The sequence below is a fragment of the Dendrobates tinctorius genome, unplaced genomic scaffold (genome assembly GCF_039654945.1).
Source record: "Dendrobates tinctorius isolate UK_male_01 unplaced genomic scaffold, ASM3965494v1 ptg000282l, whole genome shotgun sequence".
Lineage (NCBI taxonomy): Eukaryota > Metazoa > Chordata > Amphibia > Anura > Dendrobatidae > Dendrobates > Dendrobates tinctorius.
The window spans coordinates 223,435-238,807 of NW_027361949.1; the positions used below are offsets into that span (position 1 = coordinate 223,435).

A 15,373-nucleotide genomic window follows, 5' to 3' on the forward strand; every position below is an offset into this window, starting at 1 on the left:
TTAATCCCATTGAGAACTTGTGGTCAATCATCAAGAGACGGGTGGACAAACAAAAACCTTCAAATTCAGACAAAATAAAAGCATTGATTTTGCAAGAATGGACTGCTATCAGTCAGGATTTGATCCAGAAGTTGATTGAGAGCATGCCAGGGAGCATTGCTGAGGTCCTGAAGAAGAAGGGTCAACACTGCAAATATTGACTTGCTGCATTAACTCGTTCTAACTGTCAATATAACCTTTTGCTACTCATAATATGATTGCAATTATATTTCTGTATGTGATAAAAACATCTGACAAACACACATAAAAATCAGAGGCCAGCAGATCATGTGAAAATATAATATTTGTGTCATTCTCAAAACTTTTGGCCATGACTGTAGTACTGGGAATGAATATCCTACAAGAATTGGATCAGATAATGTTCACCAAACGGGGACCCAGTTATTGGAAGAAGGCTGCCACACAAAGCCTACTCAAGAAGCCCTTCAGCAATTGATCCGTGTCTGTGGGACGCAGAAGAGTGTGCCGTCTTATCAGGCAGTAGGAGTCATCAGGGCTCCTGCGAAGGAGTCTGTAATCCTGCCTCCCGAGCGAGAAAGTATATTACACCTTACAGTGGGGACTCATAGCAACCTTGATGGGCTGGAGGTGATAGTTCAGCATGTGGTAGACGGAGGAGCGGACCAAGAAGTCATGATAGCACGTACGATAGCTGTGGTCCAGCGAGGACACATCCCCATAAGAGTTTTGAACGTGGGCCCCGGGGAAGTCAGCTTGCTCTGGGGGACAGATATGGCCCAGGTGTACCTACCCAAGGGCAAAGTGGTGAGTCAGAAGGAGATGTCTTTATTGCCGATCGAAGGTGTGGGGTGGACCCTGGCAGTCGTTGCGGGGCCCCGAAGAGAAGCCATCCCCAGAGTGGAATGGGCGGATCATCCTTGACCAAATGGAAGTGGATGTTAAGGCTCTTGGCCCTGAGCGTGTGCGGGCAATAGAAGCTAAGCTGTGGGAAAATCAGGCCACATTCGCCCGTCACTCCGAAGATTTTGGCTGTACAGAAGCGATCACACACGAGATACTGACCTGGGACGCTCATCCAATTCGAGAACGATACCGGCAAATTCCACCCAAGATGTAGCAAGAGATGAAGACATTATTGAGGCAGATGTTGGATTCAGGAGTCGTGCAAAGTAGCAAACAGAGAGAAACAGCAAAACGGCACTCAAGCAAAGTCTACTCACTGGTGGAGATATGGATATCTGAAATCCGGGCGTCTGGACGATATTCACAGCGGTTAATCCGGTGTTTGCATGACACCACACATAGTATAAAGCCAAAAAATGAAGAAAAATGCAGCACTCGTGGAATCCGTTAAAAAACCATAGTCTTTTATTGAATTAGTTGGACAAGGTCAGCTTGAGGGCTAGGTGCGTGAACAACATGCAGGGAAAAAGACTACAGCTGTTTCGCGTTACACACGCTTCAACAGGTCCAGATTATTATTATTATGCATTTATATAGCGCCATTTATTCCATGGCGCTTTACATGTGAAAAGGGGAAATATAGACAAGTATAATAAACATGTTTAAGACAAGGGACACACAAGCACATAGGAGAGGGGACCCTGCCCGCGAGGGCTCAGTCTACAGGGATGGATGAGGATACAGTAGGAGAGGGTAGAGCAGGTCGTGCATTGGTTCAGTAGACCAAGGATCATTGCAGGCTGTCGTCTTGTCGGAACAGGTGGGTCTTCAGGTTCTTCTTGAAGGTTTCCGTTGATGGTGAGAGTCTGATGTGTTGCGGCAGAGAGTTCCAGAGTATGGGGGAAGCACGAGAGAAGTCTTATATGCAGTTGTGGGAGGAAGAGATAAGGGGAGAGTAGAGAAGGAGATCTTGAGATGATCGAAGGTTGCATGCGGGTAGGTACCTGGAGACCATGTCACAGATGTATGGAGGAGACAGGTGGTGGATGGCTTTGTATGTCATGGTTAGGGTTTTGAATTGGAGCCTCAGGGCAATAGGAATCAAGTAAAGGGCCTGGCATAGGGGGAGGCTGGGGAATAGCGAGGAGACAGGTGGATTAGTCGGGCAGCCGAGTGAAGGATAGACTGGAGTGGTGCCAGAGTGCTAGAGGGGAGGCCAGAGAGTAGGAGGCTGCAGTAGTCGAGGCAGGAGATGATAAGAGCATGTGGGTCACCCCTCACACCAAGGGCAGCGGGGTACTCGGTACCGGGCCGGTGTCAGGGGGAATGTGTGTCACAGCAGCAGTGACCCGGTCCGTGGTCCTGGGTGCCCAATATCAATGGCGGTGATGTTAATGGTGTTAAAGTTTATTAGAATAGTTCGTGATGCCACCCGTGGTGTTTCGCAAGTAAGATGTTGAGCCAACGCTGTGTGCAGATCCACTGGGACTGATGGTGTGGTGCAGCAAAGATGGTGTAGCTCCCCACAGGTGGAGCTGTAGTCCCAGGGCAGTGTAGGTGCAATGGATGAGGAGAGGCACAGAATGGTATGGATGCTGGTACTCAGGTGTAACGGTGCAGAATAACTGGAGGACACCAGGGTGTGCGGTTCCAAAGCTTTACTCACTGTTTGCAGTTCACACAACTGCCTGCCTCCGTACTGTGCTCTCCAGGTCAGGGCTCCAGTCAACCTCCAGGCAGGATAGGATTCTCCCTTCCACACTCCGCCAATATGTACCTTACTGAACGACTCCTCCAATGCGCCTTTAGGTGCGAAGCACTCCAGTACTTAGTTACCCTGGAATGCCTCTCTCTAGGTGTTCCTAGTCTCTACTTGTATGAGTCCCGGCTCTCTATTCAGTTGCTGTTGTGTCCCAAGTCTATGATGGGAGCAAGGCGTTAGTGGCTCACTACTCCTCCGGTGTCTGTTGCCGGACATAAAGATCCAATCAACCTCGGGGACCAGGCACCGGCCTTTGCGCTCTGGACTGGAAGGGTTCTCTATCTTTCTTCAACCAGCTTCCCACCGTCCTTCTATTCTCCTTTGTTCCGATCTGTTCTCTCTCTCTCTTGGAAGGTTAGGTTATCAATCTTATCAGTCTCTTTCTCTGGTCTTTCTCGTGCCAGCAGCCCAGATCACTGGGACCTGCTGCAGTACGTCCTTCAGACACCCATCTTCACTCTTCTTTCTCTCTTTCCAACTAACCAACTAACTCACTCTTCCCACTCTTTTGTATCATCTCACTCCACCCTCCTCCCAGCACATCTCGTGTTACGAAGCAGGGTTCCGCGAGGGGTGCTCTGCTAACCCCCAGCCTGAAGCTGTTAGGTGGCCCCACTGAACTATCCTGTGTGTGGAATGCAGGTGTGGAGTGTGGTCAGGAGTTCCCACCTTACCTGGATGGTGGGGCACTACACCTTAGGAGAAGGTGCAGTACCTCTGTGGCGACTGAAGCCTCAGGGGCGCCACATATGCACTAGTGTTTTTGTGGTTTCGTGGTTGAGGAATGAGCGGATCCGGGAAATATTTTTGAGTTTGAGGTGGCAGGAGGAGGCGAGGGCTTGGATATGTGGTTTGAAAGAGAGCGCAAAGTCGAGGATCACCCCGAGGCACCGAGCGTGCGGGCTGGGGATGGAGAGCAGCCACTGACATTGATGGATAGGTCTGGTGGAGGGGTAAAGTGAGATGGGGGAAAGATGATGAATTCTGTTTTGTCCATGTTCAGTTTGAGAAAGGGTGCAGAGAAGAAGGCTGAGATAGCAGACAGACAATGTGGGATTTCAGTCAGTAAGGAGGTGAGGTCGGGTCCAGATAGAGATCTGCGTATCATCGGCGTAGAGGTGATACTGCAAACCGTGGGATTCTATGAGCTGTCCCAAGCCAAAGGTGTAGATGGAGAATAGTAGGGGTCCTAGGACAGAGCCTTGAGGAATACCGACAGACAGCGGGCGAGGTGAGGAGGTGGTGTGTGAGAGTGAGACACTAAATGTTCAGTCTGTTAGGTATGATGAGATCCAGGATAGGGCCAAGTCTGTGATGCCAAGAGATGAGAGAGTCTGTAGCAGGAGGGAATGGTCTACGGTGTCGAAGGCAGAGGACAGGTCCAGGAGAAGGAGGACAGAGTAGTGTCGCTTGCTCTTGGCGGTGAGTAAGTCATTAGTGACCTTAGGGCAGTTTCAGTTGAGTGATGCGGTCGGAAGCCAGATTGTAACTGGTCAAAGAGGAAACAGGAGGAGAGGTGGGAGGACAGTTCAATATATACATGCTGTTCCAGTAGTTTTGAGGCGTAAGGGAGAAGAGATATCGGGCGATAGTTAGACATAGAGAATGGGTCAAGGAAGGGATTTTTGAGGATGGGTGTGATTGAGGCATGTTTGAAGGATGAGGGAAAGACACCATTTGTAAGTGAAAGGTTGAAGAGGTGTGTTAGCGATGGGATGAAGACTGTGGCCAAGTTAGGGATGAGGTGAGACGGGAGTGGGTCGAGGGCACAAGTGGTGAGGTGTGATCTTGACAGAAGGGTGGAGAGCTGATCTTCTGTCATGGTGGAGAAGCTGGCTTTTGCAGAACAGGGCTGAGCAGCTAAAAGGGGCATTGGGGGCTGCGGGCCAAAGTTTTGTTTAATCGTGTCGATCTTCTGCTTAAAGAAGGAGGCAAAGTCTTCAGCAGAAATGAGAGGAGAGGGAGGAGGTGCTGTGGGATGGAGTAGAGAATTGAAAGTGTTGAAGAGCTGTTTAGGGTTGTGAGACAGGGAGGATATGAGATACGAAGTAAGCTTGTTTTGCGGCAGAGAGCGTGGACTTAAAGCTAGCAAGGGACTGCTTGTATGCGCTGAAGTGCTTAGTAGAATGGGTTCGCTTCCATCTCCACTCAGGGGCCCTGGAAACCCGTCTCAGTTCTTTGGTCAGGCTGGTCAGCCAGGGCTGCCTGTTGATTGTTCGAGTTTTGCTCTGCATGAGGGGGGCAGCCGAATCAAGTGTTGCTGTTATTGTTGTGTTATAAAAAGTGGCAGCAGCATCTGTGTCATGAAGGGAAGCTATGTCTGTAAGAGGGAGAAGGGACTCAGAGAGTGATTGTAAATTGAGGTGTTTGAGATTCCTGTGAGGGTGAGCGAGTTTATGCAGTGGGGGTTGCGCAGTAGGAGAGGACAGGGAAGAGAATGTCAGTAGGTTGTGATCAGACAGGGGGAGGGGTGAGTTATTGAGATTAGTGAGGGAACAGAGACGGGTGAAGATAAGGTCCAGCGTGTGACCATCTTTGTGAGTGGCCGCAGAGGACCATTGAGTGAGGCCGAGGGAAGCCGTGAGTGATAGAAGTTTAGAGACAACCGGGCTGGAAGTGTCAATGGGGATGTTGAAGTTGCCCATGATGATGGTGGGGATGTCAGCAAAAAGGAAATGGAGCAGCCAGGTGGTGAAGTGATCGAGAAAGATGGAGATGGCTAATTCTGGGGGGCGGTAGATGACATCCAGTTGGAGGGGGAATAGATGCAGACGGAGTGCACCTCGAACGAGGGAAGAGTAGCAGAGGGTGGCAGAGGAATTAGCATTGCAATTTGAAATCAACCCCAAAATATTGCCCCAATTGCCAACACATCAGAGCAAGTGGGAAATGCCGGGGAAAGAGCCAGATTTGCTGCATCTAAATGTATGCGCCTTTTTTGGGGGCAGCGGAGGGCTATTTTTAGGCTGGGGAGGGTCACATGTCAGTGATCCTTCCCAGTCTGAGAATACCAGTCCCCAGCTGTCTGTTTTAGCTTGGCTGGTTGTCAAAATTAAGGGGGACCCCTCAACGTTTTTTAAATTATTAATTTAAATAAGTTACAGAAACGGCGTTGAGGCCCCTCTATTTTTGATAACCAGCCAAGATAAATAAAATGGCTGAGGGCTGCTGCCTGCAGCTGTCTATTTTACCTGCACTTGTTATCAAAAATAGAGTGGACCCCAAACCTTTTTTTATTATATATTTTCTTTAACATTGTTTGCCGGCCAATCACAGCCATGTCAATACTTGAAATGACTGTGATGGGGCTGGAAGGTCCCACACAGGAAAATATTGTTGATTGGCTGCACTGCAGTCTTTTAAGATGGTTTGTTCAGGCTGCCGAACCCAAACTGTGACACAGACTTCCGGGAGAAGTCCGTGTTCGTCGTCCATACATGTACACTAGGGGTCCGGTACAGACCCTGAACATTACGGTTTGGGTTTGCCTTTCTCTAGCGCTGAGTAGACAGCGACACAACTATATATTCTGTGGCATTGTAAGTACAAGAGTTGCCAAAGATGCCAGCCATTGGAAGATGCTGAGTATGGCTATGTGACCGGTGGAAATGATCGGTTAGAATCAGGGCTAAGCAGCAGGACATTTGAGGACCATGCAACTTTGATTTTATTTTTTTACAGAGGTAGATTATGCTCTACAGTGATTACAATAAATGCACATCTGACTTCTCACACTTCCAGCCAGGGCTGCCAATAGAAATTTCGGGGCCCCATAATGGCAAAATTTTCGGGGCCCCCTTGAGACTCCGCCTAGGCTCCATCCCTCAAACTGTCCACAGCCCCACCGCTCTCTCTTGGAAAAGTTCCACTTCTTACCAATCACACATTAACAGTTCCCATCACCAGAACACACATATAGCCAGCAGCTTTTGTTTTGGCCAAAAGATTTTTTAAGCCGCCACCACAACATGGTAGACTCTTTTGGCCAGGCCCTACTCTACTCTATCCTTTTAAACATTTGTTAAATATCCAATACAATTTTGGTATATGTTTATTTATTTTTTAATTTTTAAAATGATCAATAATATCACATACAAGGGACAAATACCACCGCACCAATGACCAGACACCATATTACCACCACATGGTGACCAATAATACCACATATAAGGAACAAATACCGCCACACCATGGCCAGACCACATATTGCCACCACATAGTGACTGAATACTACAATACTGATCAGTAATAAAAAAAACAATACTATCACCATAAGTGCCATTATACACAGGAGATCTGTACTTAGTATGTAGTGTCTGTGTAAAGGTAATACAGTGATCAATGACATTATACACAGGAGCTCTGTATATAATATATAGGTAATACAGTGATCACTGGTGGTGACATTATACACAGGACTTCTGTATATAGTATACAGTGTATAGTGTCACTGTATAGGTAACACACTGACTCACTAGGGACATCTCTAGGTGAAGTCCTTCATCTTCACTTTTCATCTTTCATCCAGCACAGACTGCCATCACTTCTTCCAGCGAGGGCTTGTCTCTGCAGGAAATAACACAATTATCTAGAGCTCCGCTTGCAGAACACATTACTTATTTGTTTCCCAACTTCTACATTACACCACATGAAGAAAAAAGGCAACATAGTATCACTCTGCACAGTATCAGGACCGCCTCCCCATTTAAACCAGTATACTCAAAAAATAAAATAAATACATCACTGCAGTAATAATATCCCTTAATTAGTCCCTATGGTAATAATATTCCCCATCCTGACCCCCGTGTGTCTCATTCCTGGCTTCAGCCATATGTTCTCCCATCCTGCCCTCATGAGTATCCATTCTGCACCGTATGATTCCCCATCCTGCCCCATCTGTTTCCATTGTATCCATCCTGCCCCATAATCCTGCATGATCTGTCTCCATCCTGCCAAATGATCCTGCCCCATCTGTCTCCATCCTGCCTCATCTGTCTTCAATCATGCCCCATCTGTCTCCAACCCTGCCCCATCTGTCTCCAATCCTGCCCCATCTGTCTCCAACCCTGCCCCATCTGTCTCCAACCCTGCCCCATCTGTCTCCAACCCTGCCCCATCTGTCTCCAACCCTGACCCATCTGTCTCCAATCCTGCCCCATCTATCTCCAACCCTGCCCCGTGTCTCCAATCCTGCTCCCATGATCCTGCACCATCTGTCTCCATCCTGCCCCATGATCCTGCTGTGAGGAACACCGCACTGCACTTGCTCACTGAGCCAGTGCGCGTGTCCTGAGTAAAACAAACTGTGCTCAAAGATGTCTGTGGAGCGGAGCAGCAGTGGTAAAGATGCATGCTTCAGACAAACAGGACCTGAAGTACATGACTGCTGGGGGCATGGCCTAAGCTCCAGAGAGCTAGAAGCTGTAGGAAAACTCCTAGAAGGGTAACTACGGGACAAAGTTACCAAGGGGCATAGACAGGGGCGTAAACCAGATCAGACAAGGGTCAAAGCACGAGATAGCACGACAGTATCAAAGGATTAGACAGAACGGATATTCAGGATGTAGCAATAGTTCAGTAAACCAGAACGGGCAATAAACGGTAAAATAGGGACAAACAGTAACAGAGTAACAATAGCCAAGCCAGGAGGTCAGAACCGGAGAAGACAATAGTACCAAAACGTGAGACAGAGAACAGAGTGAGGGACAGACCGGGTGATACACGGAAGGCAATCAAGCAATGCAGTATACACGCACACCAGGGGGTCTGACACACAGCCAGAACAACAGTATAGCTGACAGGGAATCCTAGTCTGGAGTATAAATACCCCTCCCAGATCCAAAGGAAGGCCAGCAAAAGTTAACCCTGAGAGAGCAGGACATTAACCATGTCCTATATCATGACACCTGCACCATCTGTCTCCATCCTGCCCCATGATCCTACCCCATCTGTCTCCATCCCGCACAATGTCTCCATCCTCCATCCTGCCGCCTGTGTCTCCAATCCTGCCCCCATGTCTTTCATCCTGCCTCCATGTCTCCAATCCTGTCCTGGATGCAGGTTCAGTTACTTGATCGGCAGAATCCTACCACTGGGGGCGGGGCAGTGGGGCCCGATGGGTAGAAGTGATGGGGCCCGATGCGGGCCCCCTCTGCTGATCGGGCCCCATACGCCAGTCAGGGCAGTAATGCCCTGATGGCGGCACTGCTTCCAGCACCAATCCATCTATTTCCAACTTGCACAACTCCACATCTTGCTGATACCCCAATGCTGAGTCCCTGCTGCCATATGTTTCCCTATTACTGCACCTGCCGTGTGGTACAGTAACAGCTCCTCTTACTTCCCCACATAATAATGCCAACCACTGTGACCCTTATATAGTAGAACTCCGTCTTTGTTCCTTCTAGATGGTAAAATTACAGCTTAGAAAATTTTGATTTCCTTCTGTGAGTGTCTTAGAAAGTAATAAACCCTTCCATATGTCCCTTAGACAGTTACAATATCCTGAGCATTCCTAAATTTAATGATGTCTTTTAAGTGACCACTTAACATTTAATATCTTTCTGCATGCCCCTGAAAAGTAATAATATCCCCTAATTCCCCCACACATTGTGATACTACCACACATGGTATGGTGGCCTCCACAAACCTCCACAAACAATATCATGGCCCACAAAGCCTCTTATATAGTATGATCCCCACAATCTCCACCACACAATATGATACCCCCTATAGCCCCCCACACAGTATGATGGTCTCACAGTCCCTTACACACAGAAAGATGCCCACACACTAATGTTGATGGGCGCACAACCTCCCACACAGTATAATAGCCCCCACATAGTACGATGGCCTAAAAGCCCCCCACACACAGTATAATGGTCCAACAGCCTCCTACACAGCATGATGGATCCACAGCCCCTCACATAGTGTGGTGACCCTACAGCCCCCACCATATAGTATAGCTGCCCCACAGCCCATGTCATAGTATGATGACCCAGTTGGCCATCCACACAGTATGATAGACCCCAGAGTAACAACACAGTGTAATGTCCTCCGGAGACCCACACACATAGTATAATGTACCCTGCATCCTCCCACCAAATATTATGGCCCCCACAGCCCCTCATAGCATATGATCATCCCAACAGCACCCCACGCATAGCATGATGGCCCAAACAGCTCCCCACACCCAATATGATAACCTCCGTACATAGTATGATGGTCACCACAGCTTCCCACAAAGATAGCCCTACTCGCCTGCCATACACTGCATTCACCATCACAGTCACCGGATCACAAGTTCCATCTTAACTGCCCTGGGACACAGCTCTGCTTGTGTAGAGCTACACCACCTTTACACGGGCAGTATTATGGCCCCCACAGCCCCTCATAGTGTATGATCATCCCAACAGCACCCCACACATAGCATGATGGCCTAAACAGCTCCCCACACCCAATATGATACCCTCCGTACATAGTATGATGGTCACCACTGCCTCGCTCACAGTAAGATAGCACTACAGTCCCTAGCATACAGTAAGATAGCCCCCACAGCCTTCCACACAGTATGATGGCCCCCACGGCAACTCACATAGTTTGATAATCTCAACAGCACCCCACATTTAGTATGACGGCCCCCATAGCTCTCCACATAAAGTATGATAACCCCCTGCATCAAGAATAATTGCCATCACAGCCTCCCACATAGTATGATGGCCCCACAGTCACCAACACACTGTAAGAGAGACCCCATAGCCACTGACAAATTATGATGGATCCACAATCCCAAAACACACAGTATGATGGTTCCCACAGCCTCCCCCACAGTATAATGGTCTACCCAGGCTCTTACATAACTTGATGGCCTTCACAGCCTCCCTTACATAGTATGATGCCACACAGCCTTCACCACACAGTATAATGTCCTCCACATCCTCAAACACAGTATTATGGCCCCCACAGCCTCCAACTCAGTATGATGGCTCCATAGTCCCCCACACACAGTATAATAGCTGTACCAGCCTGACACAAAATATAATGGCCCCAAAAGTCCCCCATACACACTATGATGCTTTATAGTCCCCAACACACAATATGATGCCCCCCACATCCCCACACACATAGTATGATGACTCCCATAGCCGCTCCACACGCAGTACGACTACAGCCACAGCCCTTGACCACAGTGTGCTGCCCTCACATCAATTCCACAGCCCCCACACAGTATAATGAACCCCACTAACATGGCTCCACAGCAGTCCCCATCACTCAGAATGATTCGCCCAAATGTGCATACAAATACTGTGTGATAAACTAAAAAAATGAACACAATATTCTTACCTAACCCCAGATCATGGAGAGTCCACCAGCGCACTCAGCGTCTTGGCGCAGTAGAACGAAAAAGTTGGCAAAGTTTTAAATATGATGAAATCCTAGTACTTGTGCTGGGACTCTGATGCCCTGTGCATGATCCTGCCATTCTCTAGATCACAGGTCGAAAATGACCTGCAGACAGAGAGCAAAGGAGAAGGAACCCAAGGCTCGACTGCATATCTTTACTCTAGTGCAATGCTATGGCCGCCGATAAAGTTAATAGTGACCACTGTGTTATGTTACTGCCTTTAGAGATAGAAAACTCAGAGCATTTAATGTACATTCCATTCACATTGAATAAAGCTGATGGTAATTCCCTAGTCATACTTGATTGTTCAGACAAATTGGAATTCCGACAAATTTTCTCATTGGGAATCATGATAGAATAGGAATTGCAGCTAATTCTTTGGGACTTACTATTGAAAATATTACCTTGTTTCTAAGACAAATGCAATGTAAAAATTCATTATTTGTTCATCTGTTTCATTACTTTCAATGGATTTTATTTTGCAGTTCTACAATAGTTTATAAAGTTTCATCGCTCACTGTAAGTAGAATTACAATCTTACACTTATGTGTTTTGTAACCCATTTGTAGACCCTCAGCTGCTCGTGGTCACTAAAGACTTCAATCTGAAGATCGGACCAGTTCCGAAATTTTATCTTGATGATTTTAATGGAAGGACCCCGGTCTGTGGAAAAGTGAATAATATCAGTAAGATTGCCTGCAGCCCTGATGGCGCCCTGTTCTGTATCCGGAATGGAGATCTGTACACGGGGCCATTGCCTTCCAATAAAGACACCGACTGGTTTAGTGCTGCCAGAAGAGTCGGGAAATGCGGATGGGATGAATTTAAGATCATTTTCTTCCATCCGAATGGAACTTTGTATGGAGCAACACATAATGGATACTTGTACCAGGGTCCGAAGCCTGACAACGAAAATGTGTGCTGGCGTCACTCCGTAGCCACCAGAATCGGGTGTGGAAACTGGAACGAGTACGAAGCGCTGTGCTTCCATCCAAATGGCACTCTATACGCTGTGTGCAAAGATGACAGCTTCGTGAAGGGAAATCCACCAACCGAACCCGGGGACTGGCTGGCGTCAACAACTAAAGTTGGGACAAGAGGCTGGCTGAGGCTCACCCACTTCATGGCTTTCAGCCCTGATGGGAATCTGTGGAGTGTGCATAAGGATCATGGAAAGATCTATAAAAAATCACCTCCAGTTCATGAGAATGACAATTATGTGAATTTTGCTGAAAATTTGGGACATAGCTATAACATATATAAATTTCTTTGTTTTAGATAATATCTGTAGCCTTAGGGACTGCAGCTTCCCTTTACTTCTTAGTTCCTGCAGCTTCCCTTTTCTTCTTCTTTCCGGCAGCTTCCCTTTGCTTCTTCTTTCCTGCAGCTTCCCTTCACTTCTTTTTTCCTGCAGCTTCCCTTTCCTTCTTATTTCCTGCAGCTTCCCTTTCCTTCTTAGTTCCTGCAGCTTCCCTTTGCTTCTTCTTTCCTGCAGCTTCCTTTTGCTTTTTCTTTCCTGCAGCTTCCCTTTACTTCTTAGTTCCTGCAGCTTCCCTTTGCTTCTTCTTTCCTGCAGCTTCCTTTTGCTTTTCTTTCCGGCAGCTTCCCTTTACTTATTAGTTCATGCAGCCTCCCTTTCTTATTTCCTGCAGCTTCCCTTTACTTCTTAGTTCCAATGGCTTCGCTTTCTTATTTCCTGCAGCTTCCCTTTGCTTCTTCTTTCCTGCAGCTTCCCTTTACTTCTTAGTTCCTGCAGCTTCCCTTTACTTCTTAGTTCCTGCAGCTTCCCTTTGCTTCTTCTTTCCTGCAGCTTCCCTTTGCTTCTTCTTTCCTGCAGCTTCCCTTTACTTATTAGTTCTTGCAGCCTCCCTTTCTTATTTCCTGCAGCTTCCCTTTACTTCTTATTTCCTGCAGCTTCCCTTTACTTGTTAGACTTTCAGTGCCTGCAGATTCCCTCTGATTTTCAGTGCTTGCAGCTTCCCTCTGATTTTCAGAGCCTGCAGATTCCCTCTGATTATCAGTGCCTGCAGCTTCCCTCTGATTTTCAGAGCCTGCAGATTCCCTCTTATTTTCAGTGCCTGCAACTTCCCTCTGATTATCAGTGCCTGCAGCTTCCCTCTGATTTTCAGTGCCTGCAACTTCCCTCTGATTATCAGTGCCTGCAGTTTCCCTCTGATTTTCAGTGCCTGCAGCTTCCCTCTGATTTTCAGTGCCTGCAGCTTCCCTCTGATTTTTAGTGCCTGCAGCTTCCCTCTGATTTTTAGTGCCTGCAGCTTCCCTCTGATTTTTAGTGCCTGCAGCTTCCCTCTGATTTTTAGTGCCTGCAGTTTCCCTCTGATTTTCAGTGCCTGCAGTTTCCCTCAGATTTTCGGTGCCTGCAGCTTCCCTCTGATTTTTAGTGCCTGCAGCTTCCCTCTGATTTTTAGTGCCTGCAGTTTCCCTCTGATTTTCAGTGCCTGCAGTTTCCCTCTGATTTTCGGTGCCTGCAGCTTCCCTCTGATTTTTAGTGCCTGCAGCTTCCCTCTGATTATCAGTGCCTGCAGCTTCCCTCTGATTTTCAGTGATTGCTTTTTACCACTGTGCTTTAGAATCTACAGCTTGCCTTTGTGTCCTGCAGATTTCTTCCTGATCTCAATACCTGCAGTTACAAATTTTAAGACGCTTAAGAAAGGGGGCAATAAATCCTACCAAATGAATGTACACAGCAGACCCCTTTATGCTGAGGAGATGAATGTTAAATGAGAAGAGTCTAGGAGTCCAGTAGGCGGTCCTTCTAATGATTGACAGTGATTTCCCCATAAACACTCGCTGCGCAGAGCTGTGCTGAGCTAAAATGGGCAGAAACCAATGGGTTACAAGTAACATTGTCCAGTCCACCTCCCAGACGCCAACCCAACCTGATTGCGATAATCTGCTACTTTTTATGATTCCTCGAATTGCAGCTCAGACATCACTAATGATCCTGCGGAGAGCAGTGGTCGTGTTTCCGCCCATCATGTGCTGTGAAGTCACGGATCTCCCGCTGATTCCTGGCCGCGGAGCAGATTCTGCTGTATCACATCGCAGGGAACTAATAAATCTAACACAATACACATTGGATTGTCTGCAGAAATCTTTCTTCCTCTCCTGAGGTCCAAGTGTTCCCCTGGATACAGTTAATGTTTTTTTTTATCCTTCCTTATGGCTGCTGGATTTGTAGGATATTAGATTGGATTTTCATTTCCCAGATTTTCAGTTACAAACAATAAACTGAATAACTTCTAGAACTTTTCTGTTGGGAGGGACAAAGAGGCCACAATTCTGCAATCTAAGTGTCGATTTTACTTCTTTACACTGCAATCAGAATCTGGTGATAATCACATATTAGATTTTATTCTGTAGATTATTATAATTATGTCCAAATCATGTAAAACATATTTATATTATCATCATTAACCCCGTCACCCCCAGCCTGCTTTCACCTTCAGGATCAGGCCCATTTTTTTCAATTCTAACCAGTGTCAGGTTGTGAGGTCATAACTCTGGAGCGCGGGAAAAGCTCCCACCAATACGGAGACCAATGTTTTCTCATGATATATTGTACTTCATGATAGTGGTAAAACACTTCGCAAGTTTCAAAAAGTTTCATTAAACCAGACAGCTATATCACACAAAATAGTTAATAAGTAACATTTCCCACATGTCGACTTTACATCAGAACTATTTTTGAAACATTATTTTTTTCATTAGGAAGTTAGAGGGGTTAAAAGTTGACCAGCGATTTTTCTCTTTTCCAACAAAATTTACAAAACCATTTTTTTTAGGGACCAACTCACATTGAAGTGACTATGAGGGGCCTATATGACAGAAAATACCCACAAGTGACACCATTCTAAAAACTGCACCCCTCAAGAAGTTTATTAACCATTTACGTGCTCCACAGGAACTAAAGCCATGTGAAAGGAAAAAGTGAACATTTAACTTTTTTTCACAAAAATTTAAATTTAGACCAATTTTTTTTTTATTTTCACAACGAAAACAGAAGAAAATAGATCCTAAAAAATGTTGTGCAATTTCTCCTGAATATGCCAATACCCCATATGTGGGGGAAATCCACTGTTTGAGCACACGGCAGGGCTTGAAAGGGAAGGAGCACCGTTTGACTTTTTGAACGCAAGATTGGCTGGAGTAGATGCCATGGCGCATTTGGAGAGCCCCTGATGTGCCTAAAATGTGTAAACCCCCCACAAGTGACCCATTTTTGGAAGCTAGACCCCTCAGGGAACTCATATAGATGTGTTGTG

General features: G+C 46.8%; 1 protein-coding gene across 1 annotated transcript in view; it reads left to right on the top strand.

Moving 5' to 3' along the window:
• Positions 1 to 14,184, top strand: part of LOC141072618 (uncharacterized) — a 43,413-nt gene extending 29,229 nt beyond the window's left edge. Inside the window, exon 3 of the mRNA XM_073559907.1 lies at positions 11,660 to 14,184. Coding sequence (XP_073416008.1) covers positions 11,660 to 12,372 — 713 coding nt within the window. The 3' untranslated portion in view covers positions 12,373 to 14,184. The remainder of the gene's footprint in view (positions 1 to 11,659) is intronic.
• Positions 14,185 to 15,373: the final 1,189 nt, after the last annotated feature.